The 20,669-nt window shown below is 40.2% G+C and overlaps 1 protein-coding gene across 1 annotated transcript in view; it reads left to right on the top strand.

Annotated features, from left to right (window-relative positions):
* The window catches only part of LOC143285398 (phosphorylase b kinase regulatory subunit beta-like), a 54,997-nt gene that overhangs the window by 12,396 nt on the left and 21,932 nt on the right, over positions 1 to 20,669 (top strand). The window contains 8 exon segments of the mRNA XM_076592644.1: positions 325 to 484; positions 2,019 to 2,216; positions 3,002 to 3,059; positions 7,024 to 7,101; positions 10,347 to 10,502; positions 12,029 to 12,126; positions 17,570 to 17,800; positions 18,753 to 18,857. Coding sequence (XP_076448759.1) covers positions 325 to 484; positions 2,019 to 2,216; positions 3,002 to 3,059; positions 7,024 to 7,101; positions 10,347 to 10,502; positions 12,029 to 12,126; positions 17,570 to 17,800; positions 18,753 to 18,857 — 1,084 coding nt within the window.

The following is a 20,669-nucleotide window of genomic DNA, read 5'->3' as shown; positions in this document are numbered from 1 at the left end:
ACAATCAATGTCAAATGTGGAGCTTTCATAGTTTTAACAAACTACCTCCTTCCACTCAACAGTAACAAACAGTAACAAATAACCAAAATAAGACACAGGGTATATAACCAAAAAAATTTGACCTTTGTCTCCTTTGTTCTCAGTTCCTCCTTCCATTCCATGGTAACAAATAACCGTAGTAACAGGCAACGAAGTACAACAAATTCTGACCTTTGTCTCCTTTGGTCCCAGTTCGTTCTTCTATTCCATGGTAACAGATAACCATGACAGCAGACAACAGCAAGGTATATAACAAATTCAGACCTTTTTCTCCTTTGTTCTCAGTTCCATTGGGATGGCCAAGGCAGCCCTGGAGGCAGTGAACGGCTGCAACCTGTTCGGGGAGCAAGGGGCCGCATGGTCTGTCATCTTTGTAGACATTGACGCCCACAACCGCAACAGGACAATTTTTGAGTCGATCCTGCCCCGAGAGTCTTGCTCCAAAGTGAGTGAGCATATCTTCCTTTAGATCATGTTGGTGTTGTATACCTTCCCTTAGGTTGTGTCAGTGTAGCATATCTTCCCTTAGATCATGTCAGTGTTGTATACCTTACCTTAGGTTGTGTCAGTGTAGCATATCTTCCCTTAGATCATGTCAGTGTTCTATACCTTACCTTAGGTTGTGTCAGTGTAGCATATCTTCCCTTGGATCATGTCAGTGTTCTATACCTTACCTTAGGTTGTGTCAGTGTAGCATATCTTCCCTTGGATCATGTCAGTGTTCTATACCTTACCTTAGGTAGTGTCAGTGTAGCATATCTTCCCTTAGATCATGTCAGTGTTCTATACCTTACCTTAGGTTGTGTCAGTGTAGCATATCTTCCCTTAGATCATGTCGGTGTTCTATACCTTACCTTAGGTAGTGTCAGTGTAGCATATCTTCCCTTAGATCATGTCAGTGTTCTATACCTTACCTTAGGTTGTGTCAGTGTAGCATATCTTCCCTTAGAATTGTGTCAGTGCAGCATATCTTCCCCTAGATCATGTCAGTGTTCTATACCTTACCTTAGGTTGTGTCAGTGTAGCATATCTTCCCTTGGATCATGTCAGTGTTCTATACCTTACCTTAGGTTGTGTCAGTGTAGCATATCTTCCCTTAGAATTGTGTCAGTGCAGCATATCTTCCCTTAGATCATGTCTGTTTGGCATGCATGCCTTTAAATTGTGTCAGTGTAGTGTATCTTCCCTTAGATCATGTCAGTGTAGCATATCTTCCCCTAGATCATGTCAGTGTTGTTTACCTTTCCCATAGATCATGTCAGTGTGACATGCCTTCCTTTAGATTGTGTCAGTGTTGTATATTGTCCCTTAGAATTGTGTCAGTGTGGTATATATTCCCTCAGATCATGTCAGTGTAGCATATCTTCCCCTAGATCATGTCAGTGTTGTTTACCTTTCCCTCAGATCATGTCAGTGTGACATGCCTTCCTTTAGATCATTTCATTGTTGTGTACCTTCCCTTGGAATTGTGTCAATAAGGCATATGTATATATATATATATATATATATATATATATATATATATATATATATATATATATATATGTGTGTGTGTGTGTGTGTGTGTGTGTGTATGTGTTTGTTTCTTGACCCAGGTTTGTTCTGTCGATTGTCCGTCTTGCTGCTCTCTCTTTTTGTCTTCTCAGTCTCCCTTCTTCCGCCCCCTTTATCTCCTCCCCATCCCCTTTCTGTTTCTCTCTCTCTCTGTTGTATACCTACCCTTAGAATTGTGTCAGCAAGGCATATCTGTCCCGTAGAATTAGACTGTGTCAGTGTAGCATATCTGAACCTTCTTCCTCCCTTCTCTAGAAATCAGACATACATTATATTTATCCTTGATTTTTTTGTGGGGGGGAGGGGGGTGCGTAGGGGGGGCAGTCTGTGTGGGGGGCAGTTTGGTGAGGCAACAGTAGCAGAACAAGCTAGTCAGTGTATCAAAACCCAGTCCTTCATTCTGACACCCTCTTCCTCTGTGACAGAACACGGATGGGGCGTTGCTGCCCACTCTGGGCTGGCCGGCGTTCGCCATCCATGAGAACCCCATCAAGCACCGCGCCATGAATAAGATGGTGCGGCACCTGAAGGGCAGGTACGGCTTCAAGCGCTTTGTGCGCGACGGATACAAGACCGTGGTTGAGGACAAGAAGAGAAAGCACTATGAAGTGGCAGAAGTGAAGGTGGGTGGTGGGTGGGGGTTGTGTGTGTGGGGCGGGGGGGTGTATGTTCTGTTTGTGAGTGGTGTGTGCATGTTTTGTTTGTGTGTGTGTGGTGTATGTGTATGTGGTGTGTGTGTGTGTTTTGTTTGTGTGTGTGTGTGTGTGTGATTGGCTGTTGTCTGTTTGTGTGCATGTGTGTGTGTGTGTGTTTCTTGACCCAGGTTTATTCTGTCGATTGTCTTATCTTGTTCCTCTCTCTTTTTGTCTTCTCCTCTGTCTTCCTCCTTCCGCCCATCTTTATCTCCTCCCCATCCCCTTTGTGTTTCTCTCTCTATGTCTGTCTGTCTCTCTCTCTCTCTTTCTCTCTCTCTCTCCCTCTTTCTCTCTCTCTCTCTCCACCCCTCTCACTGGTTCTCTCTCTCACTCTTTCTCTCTCTCTGCACATGTTTGTTTTACCTTTTCATTCTGCATGTTTATGATTTCATATGAATGTCTACTTGAAAGTAATGCGGGGTGTGTGTGGGGGTGGGTGGGGATGGGACGGGGTGTGTGGGGTCAGAGAGGGTGGTGGAAAGAAGAAACACAAGCATGCTCAAGGAACAAGTTTGTTACTTTGTTTGAAGAAAAGGTAACAAGACACCATTCAAAGGGCTTGATAATTTTTTGTGCTGTTTTATATTATAGAAAAAAAACACGAAATAACCACTTTCAGTGCAAAGCTTATTTTATTTTCTGTGTGTGTGCGTGTGTGTGTGTGTGTGTGTCCGTCTGTCTGTCTGTTTAATTTTATGTTACATATTTTTCAGAACTTTGATGGAATTGAGAGTGAATGGCCATTATTCTTCATCTACATGATCATTGACTGTAAGTACATCCTGACTCGATTCTTTCTTTCTGTCTTTCTTTCTACGGCCAAAGCCTGCAACTCCCATGTTCACTCACATCTATGAGTATACTCTTACATGTATAACTTTCTTTACCCCTTCATTGATGCAGCTACAGTCTGTTTTCAGTGATGTGCATGCTGGGTATGTTCATTTTTCCATAAAATCCACCGAACGCTGACATGGATTACAGGATCTTTAATGCGCATCTTTGACCTTCTGCATGTGTATCTGTGTGTACACATTAATGGAATTAAGGCATTTGCAGGTCGGCAAGTATGTTCTTGATCAGGGAGATAGGAAAACTCTCCACAATTTACCCACGTTTGGATCAAATCCAGGGCCCTTACATTAGAACTCCAGTGCTTTTACCATTCATCAATTCTTTATCATCATATTCTTGTTGGACTTAAACGATGAATTCAGCCATATTAATGACCTTACAATTATTTTTTTTAATGAATAATTATATGAATGAATTGGTTGACTGACAGCAATAAATGAATGTTCCACACGATGACAAGATGAATTGGGAGGAAAAACCTAATGATTTATTGGTTTTGGTTGGGTTTTAAAACTAGTCAGTGAGTTTGATATTTACATTGTGCACATGCATTTTTACACACAAATGCACTTGCATACTCACACAGAAACGCACACACACAGACTCACAACACACACACACACACACACACACACACACACACACACACTCTCTCTCTCTCTCTCTCTCTCTCTCTCTCTCTCTCATACCTTCTCTCTCTCTGTCTCTCACTCATACCTTCTACTCATAGTAGACTTCCTTCCATACATTTACAATTTGTGCATCGAACAAAACAATGTTCCCTCTGGGCTAAAATCAGCAAAAGTTAATTCCACTGCCAAAGTCAAACGATATCACAGATCTCAACAACTTAAGACTGATATCCCTACTATCAGTAGTGTGCAAGCCTCTTGAAAAGCACGTCCACAAGCATCTTATGAAACATATAGAGCAAAATAACCTTTTTCATCTCTTTCAGTCTGGCTTTCGCCATCATCACTCCTGTCACACAGCCTTAACCCGGCTTTGTGATACGTGGTTATCTGCTGTCAACCAAAACAAGATCACTGGAACAGTTTTTCTAGATTTAAAGAAGGCTTTCGATCTTGTGGATCACAGAATACTGATAAAAAAAAAACTGACTGAGTATACTCAAAACCAGTCAACTGTTTCCTTCTTCCTGTCTTACCTGGAAAACAGAACACAGCGTGTTTACTTAGACGGTTCGTATTCTTCTGAAGGTCATGTAGATCGTGGTGTTCTGCAAGGCTCTGTTCTTGGACCCCTACTCTTTTGCATCTATATTAACGACTTGCCGATGCATATATCACCTAGCAATGTCATCTGCGATCTGTTCGCTGATGACAGTTCCCTTCATTGTAGTGACACCGACATTGATCTTGTAGAATCATCTCTACAACAGGGAATAAATGCTGTTTCAGATTGGTGTTATTGAAACCACATCGTGACATGGAACTTAACCCACACAAAACAAAAAGTATGGCATTGACATTCAGACAGAAACACCAACGTAAACCTCTCATTTTAAAGCTCGAGGTAAACAAGAACTCAATTGAACAAGTTTGTGAGCACCGCGTTCTTGGGGTAATTATTGATAAAGAACTGAACTGGCAAGCTCATATCAACCATGTAAGCAAACAATTAGCCCGCAACTTGTTCTTACTCAATAAACTTAGATACTACGTCGATGCTCCAACCAGAAAATTATTCTTCGGGGCACACTGTCTCTCTCATATCAATTACGCATCTACAGTTTTATAAACATCATCTCTCCCCCCCCCCCCCTCTCTCTCTCTCTCACTCACACACACACCACACATACACAACAACAACAACAACAATAACAACAACAACAACAAACCAATACACACTCAGGAACGAACACACAGAAAGCTGCAGGCGAGCGACACACGCTGTCATCAACAATGAGCCAGCCAGCAAGCCACGCCCCCCTGGGCTGTGATGGTCACAGTACCCACGTGACTGACTGACTCTCACTCACATACACTGATCAGTGACTGACGAAGCCACTTACCACAGCTAACACATTCAAAACACACACAATGCAGTCATATTCATTGTTACAACAAACAGAAAGCAAACAATAAACTGACAAACCTCGAAAACACCCACCTGCATCTTGAATCAGCTGAGCTTGTCTGTCTTCAGTTTCGTCCACCCACCCCCCTGCACTGTCAAAATCAGCGTCTTCGGCATCAACTTCACGCAGTTCTGTCTCATTCAGTTCACAATCTTCATCTCTACTGTTTGCATCACGAAAGAATTCTTTCAATACAAGTGCAAGTGTTGGGGTTTGTCTGCGTTCAGCCATGGCTTTGCAAACACAACTTGAGCTTCGTACAAACTTGCAAAACTTTCGCCATAAATATGACAATCCAATGAATAATTTTAGCTTATGGAACTCAGGAGATAAAGAGCTATCAGGGGAGCTAATTTAATGGTTAGCAGACTGTATTTTCTGTAATGCGGGACTCGAAACATAGAACGTTGTAACATGACGTACGGCGCACGTCAATACAGCATTGCTGAGCGACATTTCATGACGTACGCCGTACGTCAACAGCGCAGTCAAGAGGTTAAGACATGCGATTCATTACGTTCCTTCAAACACACACACACATTTTCATATAAACATATATGACTATGGGAATAGATCTGGTGTGTTTTTTAAACTGTTTGATGGACAGATTCAGCTGATGTTAACCTATGGTGCTGAAATCATGGGTGCAGAAGGAAACCTTAAGCCTATCGAGCCTGTTCATCTCTTTTCTATAAAAAATATTTCTTAATGTTAGAATTCTCCAAACACTTTGGTTTATGGAGAAACTGGCTGATATCCTCATTTCATAAACATTTATGTTAAGTGTATTAATTATTGGTTACGTCTTTTGAAAATGCCTTTGTACAGACTCCCATTAAAAGCTTACAAGATGTTACTAAGTTTGCATGATCAGGATAAGACTACGTGGGCATCCTCTGTATGTTATCTTTTATGTCGTTATGGTGACTGTAGTCAATTTTTATTCAGTTTTTAAAATAGATTGAAAGAATGTTATCAGCAAGACTGGCATTTTGAGATAACTACTAGAGACAGGTTTTCTTTTTATGGTTCATTCTACTCGTCGCTTTCTATTAGTTCATATTTGGTGACAAATGTTCATCACATTAAGGTGCGTAATGCATTTACATGGTTTAGACTTGGTGTCTCCCCTTGGAAGCCTCACCGCTTGCGTTACTGTCAGAATGTTTCATTGGTTGGTTTGAACTGCCCGGTTCGTTGTTCCATTAAAGAAACAGAAGTCCATTTTATACTGGTTTGTCCAAAATATAAAGAACTTAGAGACAAATACATACCTTCAAAATTCTGTAATAATCCATCAAATTTTAAATAATCCATTCTTGCTGCAAGCTAAAATACTATAGTCATGAACAACCTGGCTGTGTTCATTTATAAAACATTACGAATGAGACAATTATCAACTGTTCGTATGCTTTCAATAGTTTTGCTTAAGTGTCTTACTTGAGTGATTGGTATATTGTTTTCATTGCCAAAACATTTTACTTGTCTGGAACCAATTGACAGCAAATGTAACAACTCAACCTTTCTTGATATGGGCCAGAGGAGTTATCAGTAAACATTCATATTCTCTCACTCATACTCTCTCTCTCTCTCTCTCTCTCTCTCTCCCTCTCCCTCTCTCTCTCTCACACACACACAAACACACACACACACAAACACACACACACATTCACACACACATTTTCATATAAACCTTTCACTTTGAGAACGTTCTTTTGCATACCAAATTATCAAAATGAAATGATGTCATCATTAACAACAAGTGATCGTTTGAATCAGGCATCTTCCGAGGAGACAAGGAAGGGAAGCAAGAGTACTGGGATATGCTGGACAGGGTACTCTTCCACTCTCACGATGGTAAGTGTTGTGTTGTGTTTTTCAGGTCAGAAGTGAACTAACTCCTACTTGTATTGTATTACGTCTTGTTGCAACTGATTTCTGTGTGAAATATGAGCTGCTATCTTCAGGGAGAGCATGTTGCCACATTGCTACGCCTCCCATATTTTTAAAGAAATCATTCCTTTCAGCAAGTGTTTTTGTTTTGCTGCATAATTTTGTTTCCAGTGACAAGGCTTTTGTTGTTGTGGGTTCTTTTACTTGTGCTGCATCATCAGTCATGGTGGCTGAGATGACTGTCATCATGAGACTGATCCCAAAAAGAAGAATAGTGTTTTCTTGAAAATTCTTTAAAATTTCAGTTTGCCCCAGGGATTATTACATCTTCTGTTCCCGATGGTGAGATTTTGGGGTTGGCATGTATGAACACGGGAGGCACCTGGGTGGAATTGGCTAGGTGTTCGACTACTGATGCAGTGTTCACCAGTGATCAGGGTTTGATGCCCCATTTCTATCTCTGCGGCTGCCTTCATCTCTACACTCCATCTCGCTCACTACGATCGGCCTCGGATCCACTCTTGTTTACGCATACCCAGATTCAAACACTCGACTGTTGGCCGCAGTTCTTTCTCTGTTTCTGGACCTTGCGATTGGAATGAACTTCCTTTTTCGCTTCGTCAAGTCTCCACACTCAGCTTTTTCAAGTCTGGCCTTAAAACCCACCTCTTCCCAAAATAGCCTCCCTTGCCTGCCCTTCCTTGTCTTTAGTTTTTACAGTATTAGAGTTATGCATGCGTGTGAATGACTGGTGCGAAAGCGCTTTGATTTGTCTCTGCACAAGATCCAGCGCTATATAAATAACATTATTATTATTTCGGCCGTGTATTGTGTCCTAGGGAAAGGCACACTGCTCTGATTGTTTTTCTTCTCCAGCTTGCTGTTGATCACCAACACACACACCCACCTGCACCCACACATCATTGCTCTAATTGTTTTTCTTCTCCAGCTTGCTGTTGATCACCAACACACACACCCACCTGCACCCACATATCATTGCTCTGATTGTTTTTCTTCTCCAGCTTGCTGTTGATCACCAACACACACACCCACCTACACCCACACATCATCACCTTGGAGGTTAAAACTGTAGAAGGACAGGACTGGGCCCCACCTTCCTGTACCGACCCATAGACACAGCGAATACAAATTCACAGAATTCACTGCCACGATGGCTGTCAGTGGTTATGGGACCTTTAACCTTTAATTCTTTCACTGCCTTTGGTGACTTGAATTGACCAGCCAGTGCACCGCCATAGGCAACTTCTGTCGACATCGAGGGGTTATGTTGATAAGAACCATTTTTGACTCACTTGTGTAAACACCCCTGGGATGGGCACAAAAATATTTAAAAAGAGGCCAAATTATATGCAAACTGAATTTACTTATATATTTTATTTTTTTATTCACTAAACTTGGCACTTTGATCTGATATTCTGACACAACAAGAGCAGTCATTTTTATCATTTTTTGTTCAAACAGGAACTTCTTTTGCTAAGCATGGAAGTTATATTTCTGGTGCATGTCTTTGGTGCAGATAGTAAAAAAGGGAAATTAATCTGTAATTAATGCTAGGGGGGTTGATTTGCTTTAAACTGATCTTTCTCATCTTAAACATTACATTTTGAAATTATATTCAATACATAAAAAGCTTGTGTTTTACTCACAGTGTACAGAGCTTTCACTACATTCATTCGCCCAAGTGGTCTTTTTCGGAAAATACTAAAATCAATACTACGAGTGGACTTTATAGATCTATTGGCTGAGCCCTGAAGGTCATGGGCAAAAATCAGTTGCGTACACATATTTATACATATTCAAAGTGCATGCTCATATTCCTCATGAACGCAAATGACACCATTTTGTTTCAAGTTGTTGACCTGCCCATTCAATCCTATATTCAATCAACAATACACGATAACATGTGATGGAAAGTTGGAGAAGGAGACCGTTAAATATTTATTCAGAGAAAGATTTGTGAACGCCTCATCACTTACTGGATTATATTCCAAACTGCCATAAAAATATCAACAAAATCAGTCAGAATTCACAGTTAAAAATAATAAACCATGAGAGTTAATACCCTTGATGAAATATAAAAATTTCCAGTCTTGACTTTTATCAAAATGAAGTCCTTTTCACTTCATACTACGTTTAGAAGTACTTGTACTTGGCTCTACATGTTATTTAACAAAATACTCAATTTTCATATCAACTTTAAAACTATAAAACTAGAATGAACATAAAAGAGAAATTGAATTGACTATGTCGTACATTCCTGGCGGGTGTATATAAACCTGTACATCTATCTATATCCAGAGAAAACGGCTAAATGTTGCAGTGTGATTGCGGCGATAGCCACGTCTCCTTTACCGCGGACTTAAAAAGAATTTTTGATTGCCCTTAAAGATTTTTTGAATGCCCGAGATACACCAGAATAATATGATTTAAACAGCGTTCTCACTGTGAAAACCGCAATCAATTTATCTCCCTTTAAAAAAAGCATGTTTAAATGTTAAGGAGCCACGGTAGTGTACTGGGTAAGACAGTTTCTTCTTAACCGAACATGCGGGGTTCGAATCTGCCGTCAGGACGTTTTTTTTCTTGTTTTGTTTGTTTGTTTTTTTGTTTTTTAACCCGAAGCTTTATAATAACAAATACAGAACACATTTTAATGATTAGATTTTTTTTTTTAAGTGTATCACAAGTGAGTCTTGAAGGCCTTGCCTGTCTTGTTCACATTGTAACAAAGCTTGACAGCTGCAGCACCAGTTTCCTGCCAATAGAACAATGACTAATCTTTGCCCCCCGACCAAGTTTGAAGTGAATAAGTCGATTGTGTTGTTTTGACATGAACCGAAACCTGTGACTGAGAGTATGGCTTCTAAAATATTTGACGCTGGAGAGTGTTTTTCGTACAGAAACTTAGTGGTGAACGAGTTAACCCTTTCTTTTTTTTCTTTTTTTTTAAATTCCTGATGGTTTGGATTTCTTTTTTTTTCTTTTTTTTCCATTTTCTTTTTTCAAAATTCCTGATAGTTAAGATTTTGATGGGGCAGGAATATATGTACCAAGCATGTTTTATAATTTGAAAAAAAAAGTTTAGTTGATAGTTAAGATTTTGATGGGGCAGGAATATATGTACCAAGCATGTTTTACAATTTGAAAAAAAAAAAAAAAGTTTAGTTTGGCCAGAATGTGTTGGCCAGGTCAGCTGGTGCCGATGTGTTACTACGTGCCCTGGGACGTGGTGGAGCTGGAGAGGAAGAAGCCAGGCAGCCAGGACAAGGTGCCCAGCCCTGAGGGGTCCACCGGTGGAATTTTCATGTGGGGGCAGGCTCTCTACTTCATCGCTCAGCTGCTCAGTGAGTCGATTTGAGTGGATGCATACATAGCTTCTGTTGCACTTGAGAAAAAAAAAAATCCATGCAGTCTGGGTGGGAAACAGTTCTTTACAGTAACTATGAAAAAATCTCCACTCTTTGGGGGGAAACAGTTCATAAAAGTTCTCTGTGAGGTTTCTTACTGTTCACATCATCATGTACTTTTAAAAAATTTATTGTTTTTTTTTTTTTTTTTTTTTTTTTTTTTTTTTCACATCATTGTATACTGAAATTGTTGACATGATTAAGAAGTTTTTTTTGTTTGTTTTTTGTGTTTTTTTTTGCATCAGAAACATTGACAGGTATATAACACTTGTGCTTTCATAGATCTTTCTCAAGACATAGGTTGTGTCCATTTGATATTTTGATTCAAGTTTGAATATGATACAGGAATACTGGCAAGATTGTTAGTGTGCATTTGAATATGATGCTGACAGACAAGATTTTTAGTGTTTGACAAACGTTTAGACTGTGACTTCAGTTTGTGTTCTTGAGTATGTATTTGGTAGTGAGTTTTTGCGGTTGCTCTTGATACGTTTCAATTTCAGTAAGCATTGAATTTCAAGCCACTGTTTGAAATTGGATGCTATCATGATATAGCATGTGATGAAAGCTTATACCTGAAATGTAATTTGTCAGTGATTGGAGGCCAGTTTCCTTTGATTGTGGAATTTCGTTGTGACAATTTTAAACACAAAGTGATCTTGTAATGCTTTCTTCATCCTAGGTCATGTTATAATTTTCCTAAACTGATGTCTTGAAATTTAAGAAAACTTTTGCTTTCAGTTTCAGAATTTATAAAGATGGCAAATATTTGTTGGAAAGATTATAGCAGTGTGAAATGTTTGGTTTGTGACATTGTAGCGATGTGAAATGTTTGGTTTGGTTTGTGACATTGTAGCAATGTGAAATGTTCGGTTTGTGACATTGTAGCGATGTGAAATGTTTGGTTTGGTTTGTGACATTGTTGCGATGTGAAATGTTTGGTTTGTGACATTGTAGCGATGTGAAATGTTTGGTTTGTGACATTGTAGCGATGTGAAATGTTTGGTTTGTGACATTGTTGCGATGTGAAATGTTCAGTTTGTGACATTGTAGCGATGTGAAATGTTTGGTTTGGTTTGTGACATTGTTGCGATGTGAAATGTTTGGTTTGTGACATTGTTGCGATGTGAAATGTTTGGTTTGTGACATTGTTGCGATGTGAAATGTTTGGTTTGTGACATTGCAGTGATGTGAAATGTTTGGTTTGTGACATTGTAGTGATGTGAAATGTTTGGTTTGGTTTGTGACATTGTAGCAATGTGAAATGTTCGGTTTGTGACATTGTAGCGATGTGAAATGTTTGGTTTGGTTTGTGACATTGTAGCAATGTGAAATGTTCGGTTTGTGACATTGTAGCAATGTGAAATGTTTGGTTTGGTTTGTGACATTGTAGCAACGTGAAATGTTTGGTTTGGTTTGTGACATTGTAGCGATGTGAAATGTTCACTTGAATGCCACTGCAGATGACGAGCTGCTTCTGGTCAACCAGCTGGATGTGATCCGTCGCAACTTGCCAGCCTTGGAGAGGCCCAAGTTCAGCACCAGATACTCCAAATTTCAAGTAATTTGTTACAATGAATTGATTTAGTGATATGGTTATTTGCAAATTTTCAAGTAATTCGATACATGTACCCCCGAAAACAGAGTTATGGCTGCCTGCATGGCGGGGTAAAAATGGTCATACGCCCACTCGTGTACATACATGTGAACATGAGAGTTGCAGCCTAGGAACGAAGAAGATACATGTAATTGATTTAATAATATGGATACTTCCAGACTTGATTGGTATGGATACTTATATAGTGTCAGCCTGTGATTTATATGGATACTTATATTGTGCCTATACTTTGTCAGATACCAAGCTCTAAGCCCAAAATAACCATGGAGTCATTTGCATAACAGGCTGCCTACCTGGGTAGAACTGACTGAGAGGTGCTGTTAGGCGCTCATCATTCGTTTCCTGTATCATTCATTCAGGTTTCAGTCAATGGACACATACACAAGTGTACTAGAGTGGATTTTTCTTCGGAAAGGGACAACCCTTTTGTTGTCGTGGGTTCTGTAACGTGTGCTAAGTGCATGCTGCAATTAAAATTTTAAACAATGGTGGTAAAAATGAGAATTATGGATACAGACTAAACTATTAGTGTTGTTGTTTGCATGGAGTATTTAAGATAATGACATCAGTCATCAACCACCACACAACTAAGAATCACAGAAAACAAAAAGGTGACATGCACATGATCTCCCCAACACACACACACACACACACACACACACACACACACACACACACAGGAGAATGGGTCATTGTGGTGTTGATAGCTAAATGAGTTAAATCAACTCTCTCTTCAGAATAAATACAGCACTGTGATGATGATAATAATAGTATTCATATAGCGCTGAATCTTGTGCAGAGACAAATCAAAGCACTTTCACACCAGTCATTCACACGCACGCATAACTCTGAAACTGGAGAAACTGAAGACAAGGAAAAGGCAGGGGAGGGAGGCTATATTGGGAAGGGGTGGGTTTTAAGGCCAGATCGAAAGAGCTGAGTGCGGAGACCTGACAAAGCGGAAGAGGAAGTTCATTCCAAATACAAGGTCCAGAGACAGAAAGAACAGCGGCCAGCAGTGGAGTGTTTGAATCTGGGTATGCATAAACAGAGTGGATCTGAAGCCGATCGTAGAGAGGGAGATGGATTCAAGATTCAAATGGTTTAATGACTTAAGCAACATGCTCATATCACCGTGGAAAACACGCTCCCCCCCTCTCCCACCCCTTCGAACGTTCCCTCCCTCCTACACTTTTCACAACATTCTATTGCTTTTCATAGGGAAGACAAAACAATATCTAACGGTATGTATACGCACAATCATCGTAGACTACTGCTGAGGTTGATATCTAAGTAACCCGAGGCCATCGACCCGATTACGTAGTCACAGAGAGGGAGGGGGAGAGAGAGAGATAGAGAGAGAGAGAGAGAGAATATTCAAATAACATTTGTCAATTTAACTATCTTCACAATCGATTAACATACATTTCCACCAACGAATCAATTAAACAGTGGCAACATAAATCGAATGGCATTTTGCATGCTAAGAATTGGTTTTCGAAATGAAGCTTTGTATGTGAGATCATTTACGCTGAGTCACTTCGCAGTCTTAAGCTATGGTAAATAAATTTTGCTAAGCTGTTTGAATGTTGCACATCACACAAAAACGCCATGGGATGTATTTTAAGTTTCTTCACGTTTTCTTTTGTAAAATATTTCTGTCTTAAATCATCGGTTGCTGTGCACATCGACAGAAAATGCGTTTCATCTTCCAATCGGCATTTACACAAAGGACACGATAAATCTACCCCATAGTCAGAAGAAAAGCGTAATTTATGTGTTTTTATGTCAGATATGCCAAGCCTGAATCGAATGAATGTGTCTCGAAGTTTAATATTTTTGATACTTTCGAAGTAAGGTTCTAAAGATAATTCAGTTTTGAACAATCTGTACACAGAATATCTTTCACGTTCCTTGATTCTTTCATTCCACCCTTGAAACCAGCAGTCAGATATACGTTCTTTATATTCTCGTAAAAACCAGTTAATCTCTTGTACCCCTTGATTAAGCCAAACAAACCCAAAACCATAAATTGTTAAATGTCTCTGGACATCCGTGACCCAGCAATCTTTACCATTGTCATGAATATTAAGAAGCATGTTGTATGATTTCTTAGGAAGTCTACTATTTTCCATTCTGGTAAGACGTAGCCAATATCGAATTGCATTTACTTTTGCATCTATCCATAGTGGTTTCCTGCCCGTTTCACCATATACCATGTCGTTTGGCGTTTTGGGGGATACATTAAGAAGTTTTTTTAAAGCAAATAAATGTGCCTTTTCAATGCGTGAGTCGTTTAGCAAGCCCCAAACCTCTGACCCGTATAAAAGCATGGGTTTAATTTGTGTATCAAATAATTTGAAGACAAGCGATGGAGTTACATCACCAATACTCCACATGGTTCTAAATATATCAAGAATTCCAGCTTTTGCTTTAGTTATATGTTTGTTAAGAGAGAAAGAGAATGAAAGCCGAGTGCTGAGCAAAATTCCTAGGTAATTGTAAGCATTAACAATTTTTATCTCCGTACCTTTGTAAAACCATCTTTCTCGACTAGCAATGTACCCACCCTTCCTAAAAATAACAATATTCGATTTTTCCAGATTTACTGTGAGATTAAGGGAATCTGCATTCTTTGCTAGCAAAGTCAGCTGATGCTGTAATCCAACTGGAGTGAATGATATCAAAGCTACGTCGTCAGCAAATAGCAATATAAACAATTCGTAAAAATCTGGGTAAAGCTGAGCTCCATGTTTTCCATTACTAACAATGTCAGTGGCTAGTTCGTTAATAAATAAGGAGAAGAGTAATGGGCTAGTTATTTCCCCTTGTTTGAGTCCTTTTTGACAAAAAAGAAAATCTGACAGTCCCGACCCGTCCCCACTTCTGACTCGGAATTTTACCGTTTGGTACATGCTTTGAATTGCGTAGAATATTCTCCCACTTAAGCCATGTTTCAAAAGTATAGGCCAGAGTTTACTGTATGATACAAAGTCGAATGCTTTCTTGAAGTCGATGAAGGCAACATAAAGTTTTTTATTTTGTGCTAAGTATTTCTGAATGACTGCAAAGAGTGTAAAAATATGATCTATTGTAGAGTGATCCTTCCTAAAACCCGCTTGCTCTTCTCCTATACTTTCATTCTCCTCGATCCAAGTGACTAGACGCTTATTAAGTATATAACTGTACAGCTTACTACATACATTTAAAAGGGAAATCCCACGATAGTTATTTGGGTCATCTGTTTTACCTTTCTTGTAAACTGGTTGAATAATTGCTTCTGACCAAGACTCTGGGTATTGCCCAGTGCTAAAGGCTTGATTAGATAAACGTACCAAAAATGGTGCTACAGTACTTGCAGAGTAGATAAATACCTCAGGAATTAAAGTATCAGGGCCACCAGCTTTATTATGTTTTAAATGGTTGATAGCATCAAAGACTTCATCAATTAGAATATCACCGTTTAACTGCAAATTGAATTCATCATCATGATCACATCCATCATGGATAATTACTTTCTTTAGATCCATAATGTTTATGGCATCAAATACTGTAGCAAAGTACTTTATCCATTCTTCCTTTGAGATGTTTCCATTAATAATTTTCCTTGATGATATTGACTTAATGGTAGCCCAAAATGTTTTTGGGTCATCGATACTATCAATAATCTTATTTTTCATATGACTTTTATACATGGCGGATTTTGATTTTAACAAGTGTTTATATTCATGTCGCTTTAAGAGGTAGTCATCCATCTTTTCATTTAAACCACTATTTCTATATTGTCTGAGTGAACGTTTTGTAATTGCTTTACTTTCTCGGCATTCTTTGTCATACCATTTTTGTTTGCGAGCATGATTTGATACCGTTATTTTCCTCTCCATGCATGAGGAAGCTTGCACTAATATTGATGTAAGCCTATTCACAGCTTCATGCATATCGGTCTCAACCAACCTTGTTGCCAATAGTAAATTATCCAGCAGGCTGTCTAGCTCGTTTTTAAACATGTCTAATTTTGTAGGATCCCACACAAGCTTTTCTATAACAATAGGCTTGTTCCTTATTGGAATCGACTGAGTACTTTTTGTGCACCTCAGCTGACAAGTGATTGGCATATGCTGAGAGTCTATCCTCTCTCCTATGCTCATTTTCTGCGGCAAGTGAGCAATCGTACGTGATATAACAAAATAGTCTATTACACTATTTCCTGCGCTAGAAATGAATGTAAATCGACCATTGTCGTCACCAGTGCAGTTGCCATTGAGGAAAACTAGATCAAAAAGTGCTCCTAAATCTAAGAGTTTTGTACCGAAATCATTTTCTCCCTGATCTTCAGAATTTCTTATTTCTTGATCTGAAAGCGAGCTATCTTTCCATTGTTCAGAATAACTTTCAACATGCATCCTCATAATAGGCTGCTTATTGGATGTTCTGGCATTGAGATCGCCACATATAAAGAACGGAACGTCACCATATTTCTCAACTATCTGTAACAGACAGTTTTCAAGCATTTCAATCCCGTCATTAAAGTCAGAGCCTGCATAGAAAGGTGAGCCTACAGGTGGCAAGTATGTGCAAACAAGAAACATATCGTTACTAATACCGAAGAGATTCTTTGACAGCTTTAAAATGATAAGGTTATTACCATCGAATTCAATTCTTTGAATGTATTTTTCAATAGTTTTCCGAACCATAACTATGACACCACCCGATTTTCGACCAGTAACGGATAACTTAACGGCTGGTGAAACATACAGTATGAAATCTGAAAATATGTCAGTTTTTGTATCTGAAACAAATGTCTCAAGTAAACAGACTAAATCAAACTTATTTAAATAGTTCACGAAATCTGTATCCTGAATTTTAGATGTAAATCCAGCGATATTATAAGAAAGGAATGAAACATATTTTATATTCATAAAAACAGGGCCTTGGCCTCTATCCTATTTATTACCTGGATGACCATCAGTCTTTTTCTTAGTTTGCTTTTTAGTTGCATGCCTTCTTTGTTTGTCTGAATTCTTATTTGGACAATGTGTCAGCCATGGTTGAATAGCAGACTGTCTGTACGACGTACGGCGCCCTCTAGTCTGTCTTGGTGAAAATGCAGGAGCCATGGCGTTGAGGTCTGACACGGGAGCAGTTCCCGGACTCTGGGCTGAAGGGGTGCGACTGTGACCTGAGCATGTGGACCTAGTGGGCAAGGTTGAAGTACCAGGACCCTGACCTGCTAAGGCGTTTCTCTGGGGCAGGTGTGGAGGGGCAGGTCCCTCACCTGAGAGGGAGATGGAGTGTAGAGGTGAAGGCGGCCACAGAGATAGGAAGGGGTAGATTTGTGAATACATTTATAACATGGTACAAGCATCAGTACTGATCTTTGTTACAGGGAACAGCGCCAGACCTGGTGATCCAGGTGGTGCTGATCGCTGAGTCGGTGCGGCTGCAGCAGCTGCTGGCCACCTACGGCATCCAGACGCAGACCCCCCACCAGGTGGAGCCCATCCAGATCTGGTCCCCGAAGGAGCTGACCAAGGCCTACAGCCACCTGGGCGTCAACAACAAGCTGGGGCTGTCTGGGAGACCTTCGCGGCCGTTTGGTGTGCTCAGCACCTCCAAGGTGATTGTGGGTGGGTGGGTGAGGGTGTGGGTGTGTGTGTGTATGGGAGGGGTATGTGTGTATGGGAGGGGTGTGGGTGTGTGTGTGGATGGGTGGGTGGTTGTGTGACCTGGGCATCAACAGCAAGCTGGGGCTGTCCAGGAGACCTTCACCGCGGTTTGGCATGCTCAGCACCTCCAAGGTGATTGTGTGTGGGTGTAGGTGTGGGTGTGTGTGTTGGTGATCAACAGCAAGCTAGGGCTGTCTTGAAGACCTTTGCAGCCGTTTGGAGTGCTCAGCACTACCAAGGTGATTGTATGTGGGTGATTGTGTGGGCGTGGGCGTGTGGGGGTGGGGGGGTATGTGGGTCTGTGTGTGGGTGGATGGGTGTGTGTGTGTGTGATCTAGGCATCAACAGTAAGCTGTGGCTGTCCAGGAGACCTTCACAGCTGTTTGGAGTGCTTAGCACTTCCAGTGTGATTGTGTGTGAGGGTGTGCGTGTGTATGTGTGGGGGGGGTGTATGTGGGTCTGTGTGTGTGTGTGGTTGAGTGGGTGTTGGGTGGGGGGTGGGTGTGTGAGGAGACCTAGACATCAACAGCAAGCTGGGGCTGTCCAGGAGACCTTCGCAGCCGTTTGGAGTGCTCAGCACCTCCAAGGTGATTGTGTGTGGGTGTGGGTGTGTGACCTAGGCATCAGCAACAAACTGGTGCTGTCTAGGAGACCTTTGCGGATGTTTGGAGTGCTGAGCACTTTAAAGGTGAATTTCTGTGCGCGTGATTGTGTGTGAGTGTGTATGGAGGGGGGTGTTGATGGGTGGGTTTATGTGAGTGCAGTTGTGTGGATGGGTGGATCGGTAAGTGGATGTTGTTTGTGTGTGTGTGTATCTTTGTGCATGTGTGAGAGTGTGTGTGTGTGTGTGTGTATGTATCACCACCATTGTGTGTGTGTGTGTGTGTGTGTGTGTGTGTACAGATCTACAGAGCCTGCAGTCAGACCATCGTCTGTTACCCTCTGCTGTTTGAACTGAGCGACTTCTATCTGGCTCAGGACATATCGCTGGTCATGGATGACTGCAAAGTGAGTGTCGCTCTCATTGTCTTAGCGCTGAATTCTGAGTGATTTTACTTACTTAAGCCACACACTCATGCAAGTACACGTGCACAAAAACACACATACACACACACACACACACACACACACACACACACACACACACACACACATGCACACACAAGCTAGAAGAGCAGCACATAATTTCTCACACAAGCTAGAAGAGCAGCACATAATTTCGATGGCGCAATAGAACTTTGACATCCAGTTAGATCTACATGAATACATTAATTGTATATAAAATGTATCTAGAAATCGATTTAAGAAATTACTTATAGATTCAAATAATCGATGTTACCAATGTTGTGTAAATACAAAGAATACAGCTAATCCCAAACATTTTCTAAATTTGACACCAGCAGCACATTCAAGACAAATTACAAGTCTAATGTATAGAATTCGTTTAAATGCCTTTCGTACAAAATTTTCTAAAAATATAAAATGTATTTGCGGAAAGCAAATAACTGTAAGTCATCTACTCATTCATTGTCCGAGCATAAGACAGTTAATTCCAAAAGATGTAGTTGATGACTTTTCTTCCAATATTTCATTAGCCACTGAAAAGATTTTGAATGATTATTCATTGCTTAGAATGTTTTCGGAAATTTTAAACTCCAGTCCAGTTGGTATCCTCCTTTGATGTGTTATAATTAGTGCTGTTATTTATATTTACATTGTTGTAGGTTAATACTTGTTGATATACATATACATATTCTCCTTCCCATGACACCTCATTCAATACACACCACAATCTCTTTAGACCTTTTCTTATAATATACTTTTCCTCTGATACATAACATGAATACTTTTTTTACACTGATATTCACGTACATTCCTTTTCCTTTATCCACTTCTTTACTCCTTTCCATCTAAAAACACTTATAGTGAATAGACATTAAACTGAAGATAACACACACACACACACACACACACACACACACACAAGCACATACAGGCACATATGCACACGAATGAACTATCACAAGAATATGTACACAACGTATGCTGCTGTTATTGTCAGGATAAACCATGTGATATTCTTGTTTTTTTTCCTTTCATCTCTTCTCGATGTTGCCATGGTATGTACAGATTAATGGAAGTATGGAAAAATCTTTGGAAAATGAGAGAACCATTTCCAGGGCTGGAAAAGTCGTGGGGGGCAGGGGGGGGGGGGGGGGGGGGGGGGGGAATACGTGTTGTTCTTCAGGGTCAGAAAATTTTCATAAAACAATATCATTCAGCGGAGAGCTCAGTGCATTAGAAAGTAAAATAAAATATAAAAAAAGTGATGAAAATTTAAAATCGATGCCAGGATATCTTCTGATTTCTTTTGTCAGCGGTATTTGTGTATGAATTTTTTTTCTCAGCTGGCTATATGTGGTGTGGAAAATTTTCAGTGTGGCCTGAATTTTCTTAAAGTCTCTAATAATAATAATAATAATAATGGTATTTATATAGCGCTGGATCTTGTGCAGAGACAAATCAAAGCGCTTTCGCACCGGTCATTCACACGCATGCATAACTCTAATACTGTAGAAACTAAAGACAAGGAAGGGCAGGCAAGGGAGGCTATTTTGGGAAGAGGTGGGTTTTAAGGCCAGACTTGAAAAAGCAGAGTGTGGAGACTTGACGAAGCGAAAAAGGAAGTTCATTCCAATCGCAAGGTCAAGAAACAGAGAAAGAACGGCGGCCAACAGTCGAGTGTTTGAATCTGGGTATGCGTAAACAGAGTGGATCCGAGGCCGATCGTAGTGAGCGAGATGGAGTGTAGAGGTGAAG

The sequence above is a fragment of the Babylonia areolata genome, chromosome 9, assembly GCF_041734735.1.
Source record: "Babylonia areolata isolate BAREFJ2019XMU chromosome 9, ASM4173473v1, whole genome shotgun sequence".
Taxonomy (NCBI): domain Eukaryota; kingdom Metazoa; phylum Mollusca; class Gastropoda; order Neogastropoda; family Buccinidae; genus Babylonia; species Babylonia areolata.
The sequence above is the reverse complement of the archived record's forward strand: the minus strand, read 5'-3'. Positions and strand labels throughout refer to the sequence as shown.